The following is a 20,371-nucleotide window of genomic DNA, read 5'->3' as shown; positions in this document are numbered from 1 at the left end:
CAGAATCAAGTTTGACACTCAGTTTGGAACCGGGGCCTTGGCAGCATCGACACCAGCATTCCACCTGTACTTCGAAGCCGGGTGGTCCGCACGAGGACCGGACTGGCCCGGCTGCGCAAACAGATTTTCACGATACGTGCCCTTGGGCACCGCATAGTCATCCCAGAACAAGCCGCGTCGGCGAAGCTCAGGAATGAGGAGGTCGATGATGTCTTTGAATGAGCCGGGTTTGACGGCGTATGCCTAAGTGCAACAAGCCTGTTAGAGCGGAATGGGTTTTAAGAGTTCGGTTTATCATACCAGATTGAAGCCATCAACATCGGCTTCCTCGACCCACCGTTCCATATTATCGGCGACCTGTGTAGCCGTGCCAACAGGAGTGGCGCCGAGGCCGCCGACGGTGATGTGCTGGCCGACAGTGTTCTTGGTCCATTTACCGACTTCCGGCGTAGCCCTGGACCAGCCCTCCACAGCAGAACTAAGAGGTAGTCAGTGCTGGTTGATGCCATGTCGTGAGAAATCCACCTACCGAATGGCATTACTCTGCACGTGCCGCAGCTCCTCTTCGTCTTCATACTTGTTCAAATCGATACCAGTCCAGCCTCCGAACAGCGCGAGAGCACCATCAATAGATCCAAGGCTGCGGTAGTACTTGAACTTCTCAAAGGCTTCCTCCTCTGTCTTGCCCAAGACCGGACACAGAAGGGCCAGGAACTTGATGCTTTGCGGGTCACGTCCGTACTCCGTCTTCGCGAGCTCACGGATCTCGGCCACGTTCTTGGCCACCACGGACGGGCTGTGGCCTGCCACGAAGATGGCTTCCGCGTGCTGAGCCGCAAAAGTCTTGCCGGCCTTGGAGGTGCCGGCCTGCAGGATGACGGGCGTGCGCTGCGGGCTGGGTTGACAGAGATGAGGGCCCGGCACGTTGAAATACTTGCCGACGTGGTTGATCTCGCGCACAAGCTCTGGGTCTGTGTAGATGCCGCGCTCACGGTCTAGGACAACGGCGTCCTGGCGCCATGATGATTCCCACAGCTTGTAGGCTACTTTGATATACTCCTCCGCAACAGCATATCTGTCGTCATGCTGGGGCATTGTTAGTTCCGGTTATTCATCGAAAACAGGAGATATAGAGCTTACATGTGGCTGTTCAGCTGCACCCATATTCCGAGCAGCTGAATCAAGATAGCCGGTGACAACCTTTATATACGTATGTCAGTGTTTCGTGTGTCTTGAGACGTTTTGAGCCAAGCTTCAAATGACACTCACGTTCCATCCAACCCTGTAACAAACTGTTAGCTACGTATCTTGGTGAGCGACTGGGCTTGGTTTCGCCTTACCGTCCTTTTGTGAGGTGATCAACAGTAGACAAGCGTCTCGCAAGATGGTAGGGTTGCTCATATGTCGTGGTGACCGTCACGCCGAAACCGATGTTCTTGGTCACCGCTGCCATAGCCGGAACGACAGCCAGCGGCTCATTCACTGGCCACTGAGCACCCGACACAACTGCTGGGCCAAGATTTCTGGGTCCTTTGTAGACATCGTATCCTCCTGAAGAAATAGTGGTTGTGTTAAATCTCAACTCAAAGCAATCCACGATGCGTAGCTACTAACCTAATACGTCTGCGATGAAGATACCGTGGAATTTGGCATCCTCCAGGAGCTTCGCTAGCTCGGTCCAGTGGTCAACATCATTGAATCTATGAGACTCGTCTTCTGGATGGCGCCATAGACCGGGGGATTGATGGCCACTGCCTATAAACTGAGTTAGATGCCAAAGCGGACCAATCTGGCGCGATACTAGGTAGTAGTACTTACACATCTCAACGAAGGCATTGAGGATGAGCGACTTGCGGGGCTTATCTCCCGATGCATTTCCATTCGTAGCCATGATTGATGTTCGCGTTTTGTTCTTTGAAAAGATTTTGGTGCGTTGGGAGGGGCTCGAAACAGTGAAGCTGATATGTACAACCAAGCCCTAGCGCAATGAACTCGAATCGTCTCACTCAAATGATTTTCGGCGAAAAAAGATCATGGAGGGGTCACAGCCTCAAGAACAATTTCAATAATTTATCACAATAACCGAGGACCTCAATCGCCTCATTCCCCGTGTACGTCACTCCAAACCTAGAATCCCCATAGCATCAATGTGGGCCATGATGGCGCGATCCGGGAGATCCTGAGGGGCCTGAAAAGGGGCAGCTTTCAATCTCACTGGGCAATATGGGAATAGGCTTGAGCATGTGCGAGCTACCCTGCAGGTACTTTACCCCTTTTGCCTTTTTCTCGGGCGAGAGATGTGAGATCCGCTCTGATGCGATGTTGTAGGGTTCTGGATGGAGACACCCCGGGCCCCCGTGTCCATTTTTAGCATGGACAGATGGCCCAGCCATTCGCTTCCGGTGCATCACCGATGGTGTCAGGCTGGTCACCGGTTGTTCATTCCGAATTAACAATTACATCGGTTGGCCTGTCAGTGGTGATTGCCATGCAGGCCTGCCCTTATCTTTGCGGCGACCGCGATGGCTGTTGGATAGACATCGTTCACCACAACTCGACTATTTTCTCCCAAAAGGTTCAACCAGAGATCAGTAAACAATCAAGTAAATTTTTCTCAAAAAAAAATCGCATTTCTTTGTATGACACCATATCGATGCCTATCAAGAACCAAAGTCAAACCCGACTTCGACAGCCGTATCACTTTGATGTTCGAGCACCTCATCGCCCGCATAAATCAAACCATTGCGGATCCAGCAATCCTCACTCGCTCTGACGACTCAGACCCCATGGATTCGCATGGCTCGGGATTCTGCACACCCCTGTTCTTGGGTACGGGGTGCGTGCTGCAACGATATGCTTTTAAGCATACGTGAGCCCTTGGCTTTCCATGCACTCGGTACCAAGTGTTGTTGATCGTGTGTTTATATTGCCACTTTGGCACGATATAAGTCTCACCGTAAACTGACCTGAAATTGTCCAATTTTACATATTTCTCAGTCTACAGTCTATATCGATTTGCAAACTCTTGCCCGTCATGTCGGACTTGCATGTTCGCGAGGGCAGCACGAGTATCCAGCCTCCTCTTTCCCAGGCGGTTGGATACATTGTTGTCCTTGTGGTCGGTGTCATTGTCGCTCTGGGTATGTCTTGCTGTCCTGGAAATCATCGAATTTGGACTTTGCAGCTCACAATTACCAGTCATGATGCTTATCACCAAGATCTTGAAGCAGACCACCGGAGAAGATAACGAGAAGACTGAGATGTAGGTCTTTTTCTTGCACTCCTAACTCCAAGCACAAACTCATGCACCCAATAGGTTCATGACAGCAAACCGAACGGTTCGAACTGGCTTAACTGCGTCGGCTGTGATATCGGTGCGTTCGATCCCTCGTCTGCTGGTTGTATACCGCCTAACATCTATCACATCTGTAGTCTTGGCTGTGGTCAACTGCATTGCTTGGTTCCTCGTTCGTCGGCTACGACTACGGCGTTGCCGGTCCCTTCTGGTTTGCCGCTGGTTGTAGCCCAATGATCGTGTTCTTTGCGTTACTGGGTATTTCTTGCAAGCGCAAGATCCCAGAAGCACACACTTCTCTCGAAGTGGTTCGTATTCGATACGGTAAGTTGCTGACATCCGCCCTACTGATCGAGTCTAAATTTCTTGCAAGGACGAACGGCCCACATCGTCTTCATGATCCTGTGTCTGATCAACAATATCTTCGCCTGCGCGAACATGCTTCTCGGTGCGGCCGCTGTCATCTCGGCCATGTAAGTTACTTGTTAATATCATAAGCATAATCTCGCTAATTGATAGCAGGTCTGGGATGCATATTATTGCCGCAACTTTCCTGCTCCCAGTGGGTGTGACGGTGTACACTTTTGTCGGTGGCATCAAGGCTACGTGAGTTGATCTCTATCTACCGTTTGATACATCTTTCTAACTTTCGTTGGACAGTTTCCTTACCGACTATTTCCATACCGCCGTCATCGTCATCGTCGCCTGTTATTTTTCAATCAAAGCCTTCACAAGTCCCCAGGTCGGGTCTGTGGGTAATCTATTTGAGCTCGTCCAGAATGCGGCTCTGCGTCACCCGGTCGTTGGTAATCAAGATGGCACATACTTGACGATGACGTCCAAGGGAGTACGTACTGGTCTTCCTCATTTCAATAAACCGGCTAATTCTCGTACTAGGCCATCCTATTTGGGATTCTCCATTGCTGCTCCAACTTCGGGTTGGTCATTGTAAGTAGAATCCGGGACCCAAGTCTAAAAAGGCATTACTAACTGCTCCTGCAGATGGACACCAGCTACTTTATCAAAGCATTCTCCGCCTCCCCGGCGGCCGTTGTGCCGGGATATACCATCGGCGGTATTGCCTACTTTGCCATTCCCTGGGCACTGGGAACCATTATGAGCTCTGTGGCACTGGGCTTGGAGAACCAACCTGACTTCCCAACATATCCGAGAGTAAGCGAACGCGGAGTCCCATGAACTCCAAAAGGAATATTGTGCTAATAAAGAACTCCAGAGAATGACCTCGTCCGAGGTCAGCAACGGCCTGGTACTTCCGTACGCAGCCATGACTATCGCCGGCAAAGGTGGCGCCGCAGCGGTACTTCTAATCACCTTCATGGCTGTAACATCTACCCTCTCGGCGCAGGTCATTGCCGTTAGCTCAATTCTCAGCTTCGACGTCTACCGCGAGTATTTCAAGAAGAACGCAACAGACCGCGATATGATTCAGTCCAGTCACCTTGGTGTGATCTTCTTCGCTGCGTTTTCCGCTGCATTTAGCACGATGCTGCATTACGTTGGCGTCGATCTGGGCTGGACATTATACATGCTCGGTAAGCAATACCATTCTCATACATTATCATTATAAACCCCTAATATATCCCACCAGGCGTGGTAACCTGCCCCGGAATCTTCCCAATGGTATTCACAATCCTCTGGCGCCGCCAGAGCACCGCAGCCGCGATCCTCTCCCCGGTGCTGGGGCTAGCAACAGGAATCGCAGTCTGGCTAGGGACAGCATCGCACTTCTACGGCACGGTCTCCGTCGCAACCACCGGCGAAGTGTTACCCTGCGTCTATGGCACCGTGGCATCATGCTTCTCGCCCATCCCGTACTCGGTGCTGATCACGCTGTTGAAACCGCAGAACTACGACTGGGCGGACTTCAAGAAGGAGAAGCTCGCGCTGGAGAAGTTGGAGGCTGACCTGACCACGGCGCATGATCGTATCCCCGCTTCTAGTGGGGGCCATGAGACTCATCTTGAAGAGGGCGGAGTTCAAAGTGCAGCAATTGATGCGCAGGAGCTGAAGAGGTGGGGTCGTATTGCGGCTTTCTGGGCGGCTGCTACGTTCTTAGGTCATTGGGTGCTGTGGCCGTTGCCTATGTACGGATCGAAATATGTGTTCGAGAAGAAGGTGAGTTTATTCACGCTTGCGCTTTGTGAAGGAAGAAACTAATCCTCCATCTATCTAGTTTTTTATCGCCTGGGTGGTCGTCGGTATCATCTGGCTCTGGGGCACAATGCTAGTTGCCATTTTCTACCCGCTTTTGGACGGTGGAATCCAGCAGATGGGCAAGGTCTACCGCGGTTTGACCAGACGAAAGGAAGTTGCTGAAGAAGCCCCTGCTGGCAGTGATAAGGGTGATGATAGCACTTCTCCCTCGACGCCCTCTGCAGGGTCAATCAATGAAGCTGCACGGGAGAAGGAGATGAAAGATGAGAGCAATCTATAGACTGGTGCAGATGGAGAGGTGGCGATAAACTCCATCGGTGGAGGAGAATAATTAGAGCCTTGTTTGTGACTAGTTGACTGGTCTTTACTACTCGTTACTGCTGTGAATATCTACGGGTTTCCTGTCGCTAAGGTGCCAAAATTCAACATCTGTATTTCGATCAGCTCATCATACGTGTCTCCGACAAAACTTGACAGTCATAACGAGCGTGATATCTCATGCAAGAAGAACATACTATCGATATGTCCTGTGATCAACTACCACAACCATTATCTAACCGGATGGAAACCCATCTGCCATGTTGGCGTAGACCGATTCGTTGTAGTTCAGCTCGTTCTGGCTCTGGTCCAGAGCAGTGACGCCTCCAAACTGAGTGACAACCTGACAAGAAAGAGGAGGTCAGTATTGACAGCAAGGAGAACAAAAGAAGGGACCCATACCGTGGTGATCAGACTGTCACTGCCATTCTTGTCACTGCTACTGTCCCACCACATCCCACCACCCAGCCCCTTGGACTGGATGTACTTCGCCTTCATCTGCGCCACCGCCGGGGTGTCGTAGCTGATCATCATGCGCTTTGTGGAGTCATAGCTGTAGCTAGCAACGGGCTGGTCGAGAACGAATTCCTGCGCGCCAGTCTGCGGCAGCGCCTTATAGTCCCACACGCCGTCCTCCCAGCTTCCGCTGCCGACGCCGGTGAAGTTCGTGCCTGGTCCGTCGGTGTCCATGAACGATCGCCCGTACAGTGGCATGCCCATTACGATCTTATCGGCGCTCACGCCGTTGGCGGTGTAGTATTTAATGGCCTGGTCGGTGTTGTAGGGAGTGCTGTCTGGGTTGGAGGTCGAGTTGTACAGATTCGCGTTATGGCCGGCAATCGTGTCCCAGCTGCCGGAGTAGTCGTACGCCATCAGGTTCCAGAAGTCAAGGTACTTGTCCATCTCGGCCATCTTGAGTTTCTCGTAGTTTGCGGGACCTGTGGCTCGTTAGTCAGATGGTAATTATAACGAACAGGGAGACTCACCCGCAGGCGATGCGACAGTCAGGAGGAAGTGGTAGCCACTTGCGTTGGCTGCACTGTAGGCATCCAAAGCCTGAGGATAAAATTAGCAAGTCTGGCTTAGGAGAGAACTTTTCAAACCTACCGAGCGAACTTCCTGCAAGAGAGAGACCATGTTCTCGGCCTGGGTAACATTGGCAGGATACTCCCAGTCAATATCGAGTCCATCAAAACCCAGATCCTTGACCAGCTCAACCGCAGACGAGGCAAACAACTTCCTCCCGGCATCCGTGGCCATCGGCGCCGCAAAGTTAGGGGAGTAAGTCCAGCCACCAATCGACAACAGCACCTTCAGCTGTCGATTCTTCTGCTTCAGCAGGAAGAGCTGTTTGACGCAGCCGTAGACATTGTTGCCAACGTCATTCCACGAGTCACTGGGATAGTGCTTCTCGAGGTCAGCATACGTGTCGGAGAGAAATACCTCTCCCGTGTCGCCGTGGACATTGGCAAACGCATACAGCACATGCGTCAGCCGTTCCGCGGGGAGTTCTTGGGGTTGGTAGTTTCGACCATAGATGGCCTGGTATAAGACAGGTCAATAACTAGACTCAAATGTCAGAACAAGAGGTAGCTCACCCAGTTCACAAAGTATGCCACGGAACGCAGGCCCGAAGCTGCCGCGCGAGGTGCCAGCTCGACGACATCACTTCGACGCGAAGGAATGACAGAGGCATCGGTGAGCCAGGCCAGGCCCAGGAGGAAAGGAATGGCGAAACGCATAATTGCGAAGGAGCGTCAAGGGGGTTAGCGGAAGGAGTGGATGTACTCGTGCCAGCGAGGTCAAGGGGAAGAAGGTAAGGAGTCGGTTAGTCCAGGTAAGAAAGAAGCAGCAGAAGAAGAAGAAAGGAAAACATGGATTATTTGTAGTTCAGCAGGACGACGGCCTCTACTCACATACTTCCCAGATCATTCATCCGCCAAGGCATCCAGTCGTGGCGCCTGTAACATATCCAGGGTGCTTTGCAGCCCTAAAAGCCTCAGCGCTACTCTAGAGGGTGACCTGCTCCGTTGGACGTATTGTTCGGAGATAGGGCCGTACGATTCGACGCCCGTCCACCCTCCCCGGCTCGATTCTGCAGCTCCAAGTGTCGCATCCGCCTGGACAATCCGATTCAAAGGGCCATTCGTTGATTCGTCACAGGGGAGGGGGTTTCAGGGGAGTTCAGGGGAGCGAGCGCCACATTCCGGTCTGGCGCAAATGGCTTTAGGTCCCGAGGGAACCTCAGACTGGAGATTCCCCGTGTATCGCGTGCAACGGTGTCGACTGTGATCCAGGGTCGTCGGCATCATGTGGGTGGTTGCCCACTGGGTGACATTGTCATCTGCAATCCTTCGATAGTAGTTATGAAGTCCGATAGTCGAGCGTTGGTGATTCCGGGGAGAACTTACTTGGCAGTGTTGGAGGGATGTAACGATGGCGGCACTCGTTCACGATAGGATGAACTACAGGAACACATACATAGGTTGGCCCTCCATGATGTTACACCCAGGCCATGCGACCGGCCCATGTGGCGGGCATAGTTACCACGCGCCAAGATGTCGCATGATCATCGCAGATCTCAAACACATGTAGCGTGGGCGGTTAAGGGAGAACCCGCCGATTTTACTTGGCGAGCTACTGATCGGGAGATATGATTATGCTTAGTATTATACTATGATTCAAAAAGATGTACAGGAGGCAGAGAAGAAGAAAAAAACCCACGCTCGTGAAATAAGAAAGAATGAAAATGGGGGTATATCGAAGACAAAAGAAATAGACGAAATGTCCCCTGAAAATAACACCGTGCAAACGAAAGAGAAAGGAGAAAAACAACTTTTGGTGGCCCATCCATCGCTCTAAGGTCGAATTACCTCTGCTGGACCCGCATAAAGATCAACGAAGATCAACTCAACTCGCCACTCCCACCACGGTAGGAGCCGAGTACGTCTCGGAGTACTCGGGCGGTGCGAGGGACTGGGTTTCCGATCGTGTCGGATCTTCCTCGCCGACCGCATCCGCATTCGGGAGAGTGACGATGCGAGGGTTGAAGAACTCATCCAGTTCGGCCTGGGTGACGGTCACGCTCAGCTCCGACTTAAGCGATTCGGAGTGCTTGGGCTGGCCGGTGATCTGGATGGGAAGGCGGAGGGAAACCGTCGGCGTGAGAACAGTCTTTCCCGCCGGGTGGTAGGACAGAGAGAGGTCGAGCGAATAGATGCGGGCTAGGAGGCAGGATTGGAAGGTCGGAACGAAGGCTCTCTTCTTGGGAAGGGAGACGGGCACGACGACCGACGCCGTGTAGTAAGTCTCTCCTTCGGCAGTGGAGTCTTCGGACACGGTCGACTGCATCGAGTCACGACGGCTGCAATCTGCGTGCTTCGTCCAGTGCGCAGATGCCACACACATCGACGACAGCGGTACGTTCTCCATATATAGGCCACGGCTCATGTGGGAGAATGGAAATAGTCCAGAGGGAGCGACCAAGTCTTCCCAGGGCTCGGCGCTGTAAAAAGTGTACACGCGGAGTTTGCTCGTCAACGAGCCCAGGCGCGGTGGTTGCTCGTTGCCCACGGGGTCGAACCGGAGCTGCACCGTGGCCATCGTGGTCCCGCCGTCGTTTGCTTCACAGCTGGGTGAGAGAAGTTGGATGGGCTTGGGTTGGGCGGACGATGCGGTTAAACGGCCCTGTCGGCCTTGCAAGAGTCCTCGCTTCACTTTCTTCTCCTTCCGTGTGCAATACCCCGAGGTCTCGGTCACACTGATCGGCGGTTCTTCGTCCACCGTCGGGATGATGCGAACCTTCTTGGCGAATCCCGCGAGCGATTTGGTGATTCGGTCCTCTCCCGTGGACTTTCTCAACACGGCGACTCGGACCATATAGGCGATCCGGCTCATGTCTGGTGCCATATCATCCAGTAATGTCTTGCCGTTGCTGGCAAGCATGGGGTCCCCCAGCGTCGGAGGGAGCATGGTGTGAGCGCGTTGAAGGCGCGCATTGTTTTTGGAGTGTTTGCAGACCTGGGGCAGCAGCCGGTCGGGGACGACGAACGTGAATGAAAACTGATAAGTACGTCCTTTCTCTAGCACCCGCGGAGTCGGATACTCTGTCTCATCGATAGGCTGGCGCAGTCTGAGAAACACCTGTTGGGCCCCCGCACGGCCAGGGCATGAGGTACGCTCAACCGATGTCTGCGATGTGCCTGGAAAATGCGTATTAGCTGCTGATTCGCGCACGAGTCTATCGAGAAAGGCTACCTTGCAGGACAATCTCCACCTCGTCGAATCGAGTGTCGACGTCGGCGCTGATGGTGACGGTTCCTTCAATATGGTCGCCGGTGGTATAAGAATTGACCAGGCCGGGGGTCTGGCCTTCTAGATGGATGTCGATTGATGGTCGCAAGCGCTTGGTCAAAATATCGAGGGAGTTAGATCCCCGGCTGAGCACCGAAACCGCGGCCATTGCGTCGGTGGATTAGGGTTTTGGTTTGTAGACGCAACGACTGAAGAGCGGAAAGAGGTCGCGCGAGCAAAGTCAAAAGGATACAGGGATCTAAAATTGAGGGTCTTTTTTCTTTAAACAAAAAAACAGAGGCAAGGACAAAAATAAAGTGGAGCCTGCCGTCAACAACCGCGCGGTGGAGGTGAGTGATGGTATACAACCCGAGAAATGGGGAGAGAGTCCAGCGCCGGGCCCCCTTCCTCTTATAAAAAAAAAATGTCCCCCGTTCTGGAGGATCTCCGTATCATGGAGATCATTATTATAAATCACACTAGCTATTTGGTCGTGAGTCATTCGCCAGACAGCGGAATAAGCACCTTGGTGGAATAGTGCGATGACGATATCGCCCACACGTGTAAAAGGATGCTCCAAGCCGGGGGGGGGGCCAGAGTGCTTGCTCAATCTAGTATCGGGTAAGTCGGTCTGGTCCAATGCGGGCGGAGTTGGCGTACCGATTGGCGGGCCCATGCCTACGCCCTTGGATTGACATTTTTGTTGTCGTCAAGGGTGAATGTTTCGAGAGCCACCCCCGCTTTATGATGCGGTCAGTGACTGATCATCTCGCTCCTGCAGTTGAAATGGTGTCGATTCTTGAGTGATCCCAGACACGATAACAACAAAAAAGAAAGCAACAAACACGCTGTCGAATGAGTCCATTGACGCCGGATTCTCCGAGAACTCGGGGTGGGTCTGCAACAAGAGGTGGAGCGCGCCTTACGGGCGACATGCGCGCCCTTGCACCACGCCCTTTGCTTTTAGCCTTGACTTGGAACCGCTGACCGGCTGATCCATTCCGCGTCCGAGCTTCACCATGATTAGTTAGTGACAAGAAGTGACCAATCATGGGCTCGGTCTTTTCGTGTTTAGGGTTTCGTCGGATTTCAAAGCATCTGGCAGGCCCTGTTGACATCGGGGGATGTCATGGCTTCAATATGATGATTACAGATGATGGAATTATTAATTATGGTCATGTCCAATTCTCTTCTCCGTGGAAAACTGGACGATGGTAGCCGGCCGGAGGGTCGTCGGTCGGGAGACCCAGATATTTCCGGCCATAACCGATCCGTCGTCGTGCCGAGTACTAGGCTGCTTGTTCGGCATTGAGCTCGGAATAGACTACAAGAGTAGAGATTTTTAGTCTTTTGGATGAGTAAGGAGAGCACAGGATACAAATTCTGATTAATGGCTGTGGTGGTGGAACTCTAATGACACTAGAAGGACAAACTCATTGTAGAACCATTGAAGACAGTAGATCTCTCGGTCTGATCATGCGATTTAAGAGCACTCCGGTCGGGTACTAGCCGTCTTGTGACCATAAATATCTGCTGCCACGAACTATTCGCAGCTAACGCGAAGACTCTTCCCTTTGCCTACTGATTTCCAGCGACTTCATCAGGATAGAAGCCAGCATAATAGTCCCGCTTACCCACCGACACCCCCTCCTTCCGCAGAATCCCATACGCAGTAACAAGATGGAAGTAGATATTCGGCAAGGCGATAGTATTGGCATACACAGCGCCGGTCGTCTCAATCGTCTGCTCGGGGCCGATCTTAGTAGTCCCAAGTATTTCGGCGTGTTGGTTGACCAGGTCCTTGTCCGCCGCGTGGAGCGCCTTCAGCACCGTCTCAATGCGCTCGTAGCATTTCGCAAATGTCGTGAGGTCTCTGTCAAACGTTACCGGCTCCCGACTGGTCATTCTTGCCACTAGATTTTCGGAGTACTGCGTCGCGATCCGGACTTGGTCGGATAATGGGAACATGTCCGAGTATAAACGGGCCTCAAGCAAAGTGCTGGCATTGGGGTGTTGTTCGGCTTTGAGGAGGATGTGGGATAGGGAGCCGAGGATAGATTGGGCCACCGCGACGGTGCTGTCGTAGAGAGTGTGGGCCATGGTTGGAGCGAGGGGACTAATATGGAAGGGAAACTTGACAAGGACAGGCAGGTCAAGAGATAATATATTCGATGCTACACGACATATGTGGTGCCAATCGTCTTGCTTTGATTCTTTGAAACTGAAGGTCTTACGGTGATGCCTCACATTAGGCTTTGAGAACTAAGACGTGAGTCATCTATACGAGGTCTGTCCCGACTGATAAATTACGATCATATCCGTGGTGCAGTGCGGATAAAATCGTACTCAAAGAACGTCGGAGCGCATACACGCTCCTTCTGGTCTCATACAGCCAGCCAAATGGCTGGCTGCATCCAGCTCAAGATTAGCCGAGTGAAAAGCGGCAGACCGAGCGAGGCAAGAGACGTCGTCTAGGAATGGGGAAGGGTGGGGGAAGAGCGAACTGCCAGGGGCCAGCCCGGAGAAAGGATCAGGCGGCGATTCATCAGCCGCTTCATTATAAGGAGTAGATTGTCCTCTACTGGAGGTATCTTGAACATGTAGACATAGCAAAGAACGCCAGCAACAGACGCCGGAGTTAATCATGCTGCAAAATTAATAGGCTACCCGTGTCCGCATATCCTAGACAAATCAAGTTAGCACTCATGTCACAATCCAAAAGCGGAAAAGCTTACCGAGATCTTACGCTCGATCTCCCGCACGGATCGATCAAGCTCTGCAGCAATCATCATCTTCGTGTCGTTGGGCAAGAGAAGGTACATCTCGCACAGATCGCCGTCGATGACGCCCTTGGCAGGGGCATAATAACTGCGATAGATCAAGTGATCCCGTCCAGCAAGAGGAGGGTGTTGAGAGGCCAGTTGCATCTCCAGGCTCTGGAAGAAGTCGACATCCTCGCGGCTGACGAACGGAACAAACATGCCGATCGTACCTTGCATCCCGGTCCAGACCACGATATCACGGCCGCCGGCGACCAGCTGAGCCTTGTGCATGCTGGTGGGAATATCCTGGGTGTAGTAATGAACCATCAACTCCAGACGGTTGGGGGCTCCATGTAGGTAACCTCGCTCATGGATCAGATGTGCGCCGGATCCCTCTTCATCGGCCTCCTCGGAAAACTTGCTGGGACAACGCAGCAGCCACAGGTTACCGAACTTGTCGCCACCGGCAACGGTCTCGTAGTCGACCATTGTCGTGGACGTGGTCCAGCGCGCAATGGAGTCATCCACAAAGGGGATCAGGGCGTTCTCCTGATGCTTGTAAACAACGAAAACGACACTTTCACGAACATCGCTCACGACGATCCGGCTGCCTTGGGTCTGGAGGCCCACAATGGTTCTGGGTACAACGTTCGCCTGGCACTTGCGGAGAAGCTGTTTCACACCCAGATCGTAGATTCGGAGTAACGAGCCAATACCCGCAAGAAGGCGACCTTGAAATCCGAGAAGAGCGAGGGGGGGCTCATCGGTCTGGGTTTTGTGAATAAACTCCAATTCGCGGCCCTCTTCCTGGAATCGGTAGATGTGGATAAAGCCGCCAGAGGATGAGGGAGGGCTGACAACCATGTCTTTTGCAGTGCCAACAACCAGGAAGGTCTCGTCATCTTGGCTTGCAAACGATACAGCAGCAACGCTGACCGCCGCTTCGTTGTCTTCGAGCTCAAGGGTAAAGACCACCGATTTGGTGGTGATCGGGTCCACAATCTGAATGCACGAGGCCCAGTGTCCGGTTCCCCGGGGATACCCAAATTCTTCAGGCGGGAGGATTGCGGCATCACCGTTGCTCATCTTGGAATCCTGTATGAGCCGCTCTCGCGTAACGGGAGATAAAACGTTGGCGTCGGATTCAATCACATAGAAATAGGGCAGTTCAGGGTGCTTCACAAAGCGGCGGGGAGTATAAGAAAGAGGAATAGACTCTTGCAGCATGTTGTTATCCAACTTTTCGATGGAAAAGATCCTAATTTCAAGTCAGCAAGATTGTCAAATGGTCAAAAGCTTGCAGGTAGCATGGGAGGAAAAAAGGTTGATCTCAGTAGGAACAATTGGAAAAAAAGTTTGATCCACATGGAATGTTCAGGTTTGATGTTTCATCATTCGATCGGGTGGAAAGTAAAAGGTTTGAAGAAAGAAAAGGGACGTAGCACATACCGAAGATTTTGGCCTTGAATTCCAACCATGCCTTCAACGCACTGCTCGCTGGAGAAGTTGCAGCCCCATTCGAGTCCGATATAATCCAAGGGCGTAAGCATAAAGCTCTTGGTCTGAATATCAGAGTATCCAAGCCATGGTCGAGAGCTTAAAGCCAGGGCCGCTGTCTGACCCTTGACAGATGCTTGGAAAAGCTTCACAGGCTTGGCTCCCAAGAAACGTGTCCGAGTATCTGAGAGCTCACCAGTCACTTCGTCCAGAACGGTGCGAAGATAAACACCAGAGTAGAGGCCGATATGAAGATAAAGAGTGGTGCCTCCAGAGCTTGAATCGGACATGGCCATGATACTCAGAGAGGATGGGGCGGAAGTCAGGGCTTGAACAGATTTGTTTTCAAGGGTAGAGTCCGGATCCAGACTAAGGATACGCACGGTCGAGTCGTCACACCCAACCGCCAGGAAGGAACTGCGCATTCGGCCTTCGGGAACCCGGCCCAGACTGAGCGCGGTGACGGTTCCAGACATTTGCCGGCGTTCGTCGTACTCGGCCAAAGTCCCGTCGGCGTCCATTTCAAAGTAGACAATTTCGCCGGAACTAAGAGCAACGGCGACTTGGCGTTCATTTGTAGCTGCGGCAACAATGGTGCGATGTTGCGGGGCAGGCCATTCGTTCACTCGGCGGTCCGCGAGAATGTGACGAATACCCCGAGGATGAACTTGAATCAAGGAATCCTCACCCAACTGTTGTACGGCCAGGGTAGGTGCAGTTGAAAGGAACCCAGTATCGGTGACCTCTTCCACAGTCTCTCCGATACTCAGAACGAGAGTGCCATTGGCGAAAGAGAGGATGATATATGCGTCGAACTCGTCACTCCGTGTCAACTTGGTAGTCCACACTGCGGAAGGCACACTGGGAAGCTCAGACTCCACGATCTCGGTAACCTCCAGTCCGTGCTTCAAAGATCGGAAAGAGCTGCGTGCCCCAGTACCACAAACGGAATAGATTTGGGGTGCATCTTCCTCAGTCAAATTGGCAATCTTGCTGTCAATCAGTGGGGTCAAGGAGTTTAAGCTTTCCACAAGATTGAGATTCTCTGCACCCCGGGGCCGAAAGTAAACGGGGTCGCAAGGAATGGACGGATCAGCGGAGAATGACTCGCTGCTGAACTCGATTTCCTGATCGTCATCGCCGAGCTTTTCGAATTGATAGAATTGGTGATTTCCTGCTTCACTCGCGACGTAAAGGAACCCGCTTTTGAGAATTAGAAGGTTCGAGGCGACGGGCACGGTATCAAAATATTTGATCTTCAAGTTATTGACTTCGCCAGTCAACTGCCCGTTATCGTCTTCTGCCATTTCAATAGTGACTTTGAACAGGTCACCGTCATCAGTTTGGAGGAGAAAAAAGAAGGCTCCCTTCATCTTGTGCATCACGCCAGCAACGATGGTCCGTTTGCGCTCCGGATTCTCAGTGGGACCACTGCGACGTGGAATAGGCACACGGAAGGCATCTTGATTGGAGTGCCGGTAAGTGACGTTATCCTCCGCGCACACCAAGACGCCGCTGGGGCCATCGGCCCCTCCAGGCACTTGGAACAGCATGTTTGCTGTGCGGTCAACCGGATCAGACCACTTTCGAACGACATGGTTGAGACCGAGATCGAGTTCATAGTACACCACCACTTTCTCTATTTCCTCGTACGCCTGGCCAGTGGGATCTTGGTCGGCTTCCGAATAGTCTACCTCAAGAGCGGCGAAAACAGGATTTTCATAACCGACATCCAAGGCTATCATAGCGAACACCAGTGTCTGTGGCTTGTGTGCCTCCAACGGGGACGAGATTGTCAACTCGGCCTGCGAGTTGCGGTTCAGGACATAGACCAGTTTGTTTTTCTCGACAGAGGCAATCAGGCATGCGCGTCCCTTGGGATCCACTGCGAGATATTGACCGGGCACCACTCGCCGGATCCCAGACTTGCCGAAAGTCTCCAGGTGGATGCGGTTGAAGCGATTCTGGGAAGGGACGTATTCGATGATGGTGATCCGACCAGAATCAGACCCGATTATAATGTAATCTATACAAGAATTGTTCAGCATATTTCGAGGAACCAACAGACAGCATCAACGTCGCTGGCCGGGTGGGGCAGATTCCCGCCCTCTTCTTCAAGAAGCCGGCTCGGAAAACCAGGACCAGGGAGCTTGAAGAATCACTAAGTTGGACTCGTAAATTGCAAACCGGGACACAATGCAAACGTACCTTTATTGCTGCCAGCCAGCCTGAAAGCGGCCAGCGAGCGAATGATGCCGAAGACATCTTGCGAGAAGATCGGCGTGACCTTCCCCTGCGCCGGATCAGGGCGATGGATGGTCAGTTTGGAGCCGGTCGCCGTGACGATCTGTTGTTCCTTGGTTCCTGCGAACTGTCCCAGTATGGCTTGTGTGACGGCTGTGGGAGGCTGGATCGTCAGGGAGTACATAAACATATGCGAGGTGGTAGCCATGGCGGGCAGCGGGCAGTGTTTTCTTCCCCGGCGTTAGCAGTCCCAGAGTTCACGACGCGATTGCAGTCCAGGTGATACGACTAGCACCAATGTCCCATTGCTGCTGGACGGGGCCAGATGAGGGCGAGCTCCTAGTGTAAGAACTCGGGAGGCAAAGAAGGGTGTCGCGTCGAAGCAGGCTGAGGATGTGTAGCTGTGGAGCTTTCGTGCAAAAATTCCAGTGCGCAGGGAGTCACCTGACCCGTAACGATCGGATTCGACCGCCTTCTGGCATTATTACATAAGATGGATGATAGCACATGGAGCATCATCGGTAAAGATAAGTCTGTCCACTCTCTCACCTCTTCCTCCTCCTTTCACTTGGCTATCTCTCTCCCCTTCTCATCTTCTTTGTTTCTTACCGGGCGCTATCCTCGGCAGGCCATTGCCTTCCCTCTGACTGTATCCTCCCTCCCTCTTCCTTCAGCGCTGAGCCTCAACCCCACACTTCCGGTCACCTCAAGTGCTTTACCTCTCTATTGCCACCATGGCCGACGATGCTGGCACAGCCGATGATACATCCATCACTTTCACTGTCAAGTCCTCTACCGATGCCAAATTCACTCTGACCCTCCCGCTCTCTACTCCGGTGTCGGAGCTCAAGGAGAAGCTCTCAAGCTCCGAGTATGCGGATACTCCGGCAGAACGGCAGCGTTTGATCTACTCTGGAAGAGTGCTCAAGGACAGCGAGACATTGGAGACCTACAAAATTAAGGATGGGCACACCATTCATTTGGTGAAGAGTGCGGCCAGCAACCAGCGCCAAAACCCGGCTGCCCAGTCGACTAGCAATGCCCCTGCGGCTGCTGCTGGCACTACCGGCCAGCCTGCGACTGGTGTCCCTACCAATCTTGCTGCTGGTACGGGCAACAACCCTCTCGCGGGTCTGACGGGTGCCAGATATGCTGGGTTTGCTCAACTGCCCGGCGCGGGTCTTTTCGGCCCAGATGGCGGGGTAAGTTGATCTCAAGCCTTCTGGAACTTGTAGACTGACAATTGGAATGCTTAGATGGGCCCTCCTCCGGATACCGAATCGATGCTGAACATGCTGGATAACCCTCAAGTTCAATCGAGCCTCAACGAGGCCCTGCAAAACCCCGCCATGATCGACATGATGATTAACCAAAATCCCATGCTCCGTGATATGGGTCCGGGTGTGCGACAGATGATGCAGAGTCCGGAGTTTCGCCGTATGTTGACCGACCCCAACTCGCTCCGGCAAATGATGCAGATGCAGCGTGCAATGGGCGGTGGTGGACTTGGCGGCGAGAGCGCATTCCCTGCGCCTGGCGTGACAAATACAACCGAGGATGGCCAGAACGCACAGCAGCAGAATGCGCAGGCCAATCCATTCGGTCAAATGGCGCAGAACCCCTTCGGAAATCCCTTCGCGCAACTCTTTGGTGGCAATCCTTTTGGAATGCCGCCCCCGACTTCCGATACAAACGCTGGTGGCAACACTCAACGCGAGGGTACACAAAATCCCACCCCTACCACCTCTGCCGAGGGCACCACTAGCACCGAGGGTCAAAATGCACAACCGCCTCAGAACCCGTTTGCTTCTCTGCTCAACCCCGCTCTTTTCGGTGGTGCTGGTCAAGGCAATGCTGGTCAAGGTGGTCAAGCGGGAATGAACCCTTTCAACCCTCAGCAGAACCCATTCCTTCGTGATCCTGCCATGCTTCAACAGATGATGCAGGCGATGGGCGGAGGTCAGGGTGCAGAAGGTGGTGCCAATCCCCTAGCATCTTTGTTCGGCGGTGGCGGCGGGTTCGGTGGTGGTGGTTTTGGTGCCCCTCAACCGCCGGATAATCGGCCCCCGGAGGAGAGATATGCAGAGCAGCTCCGCCAGCTGAACGACATGGGATTCTATGAGTTTGAACGGAACATTGAGGCGCTGCGCCGAGCTGGTGGTAGCGTGCAAGGAGCCGTGGAGTATCTTCTGACCCACCCGTCATGAAGTATTCACATGCTGCTGCCTTGGGGGTTGTCTTTCTTTTCTTGTGACCATATTCAGGTCCTGTTTCCCACAGTGTATTTTCATGGCCTCCCCTTTTTTTGATTTTCCGATCTCGGCGATAGCGACGGTCTGCTTAGTGGTTATGACTTTCTCATTCCCCTTTCGACATGCCTCATCAATGCAAATCACATCTTTCTTCTTCTTTAGATCTGCTGGTGGTAGCTTGGTTATCTGGGTCAGTACTATAACAGTCCCCAACCCCACCCCCCTTTTTTTTTTTTTTTTTTTTTGCGACTATCTGGAATTGATATAGATCGCACTCAACATATGACTTTGCATTGTCCATCCTTAAAGATAACTATACCTTCTCTATGCTCTATCTCAGTCGAACAAAGAAAGATCGGACGGAAATGAACCAGCAAACTATTATTCTAATTTGATTCACAACACTTTTCTTATGGACGGGAGGCATAGTACAAACGGTCATGCTAGTCCTAGTCGACATTATTTTTGCAGAAAGGTTGTATGTATCGCGTAGTTGTAGCTAGCGTATTTTAGAAAGAGAAAGAAAATAATTATCTCCAAAAAAAAAAAAAAAAAAAAGGATGCCCACTGGCGGAATCGAACCGCCGATTCATCATGTCGGGCTTCATACGAGTGACGCGTTCTACCACTAAACTAAGCGGGCGTTGTTACTCAGCTTTTCCTGTTGTCAAAAATATCACAACATCCCTACAATTCCTACTTCGGATGTAGTGCTCACCCGGCGTCCACCTCCTCAGATTCTAATTCTATAGACGGCTTTCACCCTTTGATGGTCAACTAAGGGTCCCACTGTGTTTCTTTTCATTCTCTGCCAATTCTTGTGATTTCCATGGATTTTTGATGCTGTTTTCTCTAGTAGAATCGATATCATGCAGAAATCTACGCTTTACAATACAAGTGTAGAGCTGGATGATGCAATGAGACTGAAATAGACGGTGAACGGGTGAGATGGAGCTTAGAAACTAATTATAAAAATTATAGCATAATTAGATTAAATTCGCATTCATAGAAACGGCCGACAAGTAGTCGGTTTCCTGTCTATGTGATCGTGCACATGTACTAATGTCTCATAGATTCGTCAAATATCCCTAACCCTTAGATCCAACCTCGTTGTAGGATAGCTGCCCCTCACACCCTGTTCTGAATTACGACCACATCGTTGTAATCCCAGTCCAGGCTCCAGTTGCAAGCTGAACAACCAGCAAATTGATGGTTTACCGAGACGAAGTCGCCAGCCTTGTGCACTTGGTCCGTCGCAGCCGCAAAGCCCGGGTTATGGTCAAAAATATACCGCCGCTCGATAATCTGTTTGTGATCCACACTAGCCGGGTGCCAGATTGCAAGAGAGCTTTCATCATCAATGACAATGAGATTTTTGGCTTGGATATCGTAGCTTGTACGTACAATTTACATCCATATCCATTTTTCGCACTCCTAGATCTCCGAGGTCGATGATTCGATGTCTAGTGTGAATAAGTTATATTCCATCTGCAGAGCGGCAATGGAATGGACGGAATGCGCCCGACGCAGCGTGA

The 20,371-nt window shown here is 52.1% G+C and overlaps 7 protein-coding genes across 7 annotated transcripts; 2 read left to right on the top strand and 5 right to left on the bottom strand.

Moving 5' to 3' along the window:
• Nucleotides 1-18: 18 nt before the first annotated feature.
• Nucleotides 19-1,891, bottom strand: N7474_006377 (LLM class flavin-dependent oxidoreductase; the record flags this gene model as incomplete). The annotated part of the gene is made up of 8 exons (XM_057197787.1): nucleotides 19-243; nucleotides 301-478; nucleotides 530-1,086; nucleotides 1,141-1,200; nucleotides 1,270-1,282; nucleotides 1,341-1,551; nucleotides 1,615-1,755; nucleotides 1,819-1,891. 8 exons carry the CDS (start codon nucleotides 1,889-1,891, stop codon nucleotides 19-21), a joined length of 1,458 nt encoding a protein of 485 aa, XP_057051227.1.
• A 1,143-nt stretch (nucleotides 1,892-3,034) lies between these two features.
• N7474_006376 (sodium:solute symporter family protein) lies at nucleotides 3,035-5,750 on the top strand (the record flags this gene model as incomplete). The annotated part of the gene is made up of 12 exons (XM_057197786.1): nucleotides 3,035-3,140; nucleotides 3,199-3,262; nucleotides 3,317-3,374; nucleotides 3,433-3,619; nucleotides 3,669-3,768; nucleotides 3,818-3,901; nucleotides 3,956-4,142; nucleotides 4,193-4,243; nucleotides 4,298-4,468; nucleotides 4,530-4,848; nucleotides 4,905-5,431; nucleotides 5,490-5,750. 12 exons carry the CDS (start codon nucleotides 3,035-3,037, stop codon nucleotides 5,748-5,750), a joined length of 2,115 nt encoding a protein of 704 aa, XP_057051226.1.
• Nucleotides 5,751-6,023: 273 nt separating this feature from the next.
• Nucleotides 6,024-7,530, bottom strand: N7474_006375 (glycoside hydrolase family 18 protein; the record flags this gene model as incomplete). Its single annotated transcript, XM_057197785.1, has 5 exons — nucleotides 6,024-6,131; nucleotides 6,191-6,726; nucleotides 6,775-6,844; nucleotides 6,896-7,330; nucleotides 7,387-7,530. The coding sequence occupies 5 exons, from the start codon at nucleotides 7,528-7,530 to the stop codon at nucleotides 6,024-6,026; spliced, it is 1,293 nt and encodes a 430-aa protein (XP_057051225.1).
• A 1,168-nt stretch (nucleotides 7,531-8,698) lies between these two features.
• N7474_006374 (arrestin (or S-antigen), N-terminal domain protein) lies at nucleotides 8,699-10,250 on the bottom strand (the record flags this gene model as incomplete). The annotated part of the gene is made up of 2 exons (XM_057197784.1): nucleotides 8,699-9,990; nucleotides 10,046-10,250. The coding sequence occupies 2 exons, from the start codon at nucleotides 10,248-10,250 to the stop codon at nucleotides 8,699-8,701; spliced, it is 1,497 nt and encodes a 498-aa protein (XP_057051224.1).
• A 1,409-nt stretch (nucleotides 10,251-11,659) lies between these two features.
• N7474_006373 (DUF1993 domain-containing protein) lies at nucleotides 11,660-12,181 on the bottom strand (the record flags this gene model as incomplete). The annotated part of the gene is made up of 1 exon (XM_057197783.1): nucleotides 11,660-12,181. The coding sequence occupies one exon, from the start codon at nucleotides 12,179-12,181 to the stop codon at nucleotides 11,660-11,662; it is 522 nt and encodes a 173-aa protein (XP_057051223.1).
• Nucleotides 12,182-12,736: 555 nt separating this feature from the next.
• On the bottom strand, nucleotides 12,737-16,792 carry N7474_006372 (DDB1/RSE1 family protein; the record flags this gene model as incomplete). The annotated part of the gene is made up of 4 exons (XM_057197782.1): nucleotides 12,737-12,763; nucleotides 12,817-14,101; nucleotides 14,293-16,366; nucleotides 16,549-16,792. The coding sequence occupies 4 exons, from the start codon at nucleotides 16,790-16,792 to the stop codon at nucleotides 12,737-12,739; spliced, it is 3,630 nt and encodes a 1,209-aa protein (XP_057051222.1).
• A 526-nt stretch (nucleotides 16,793-17,318) lies between these two features.
• Nucleotides 17,319-18,791, top strand: N7474_006371 (ubiquitin domain-containing protein DSK2; the record flags this gene model as incomplete). The annotated part of the gene is made up of 2 exons (XM_057197781.1): nucleotides 17,319-17,786; nucleotides 17,841-18,791. The coding sequence occupies 2 exons, from the start codon at nucleotides 17,319-17,321 to the stop codon at nucleotides 18,789-18,791; spliced, it is 1,419 nt and encodes a 472-aa protein (XP_057051221.1).
• Between the last annotated feature and the right edge of the window lie 1,580 nt (nucleotides 18,792-20,371).

This window comes from Penicillium riverlandense (assembly GCF_028828495.1).
Source record: "Penicillium riverlandense strain IBT 135883 chromosome Unknown utg000006l_segment0_segment0, whole genome shotgun sequence".
NCBI lineage: Eukaryota > Fungi > Ascomycota > Eurotiomycetes > Eurotiales > Aspergillaceae > Penicillium > Penicillium riverlandense.
Note: the sequence above shows the minus strand (reverse complement) of the source record. Positions and strands in the feature narration are given on the sequence as shown.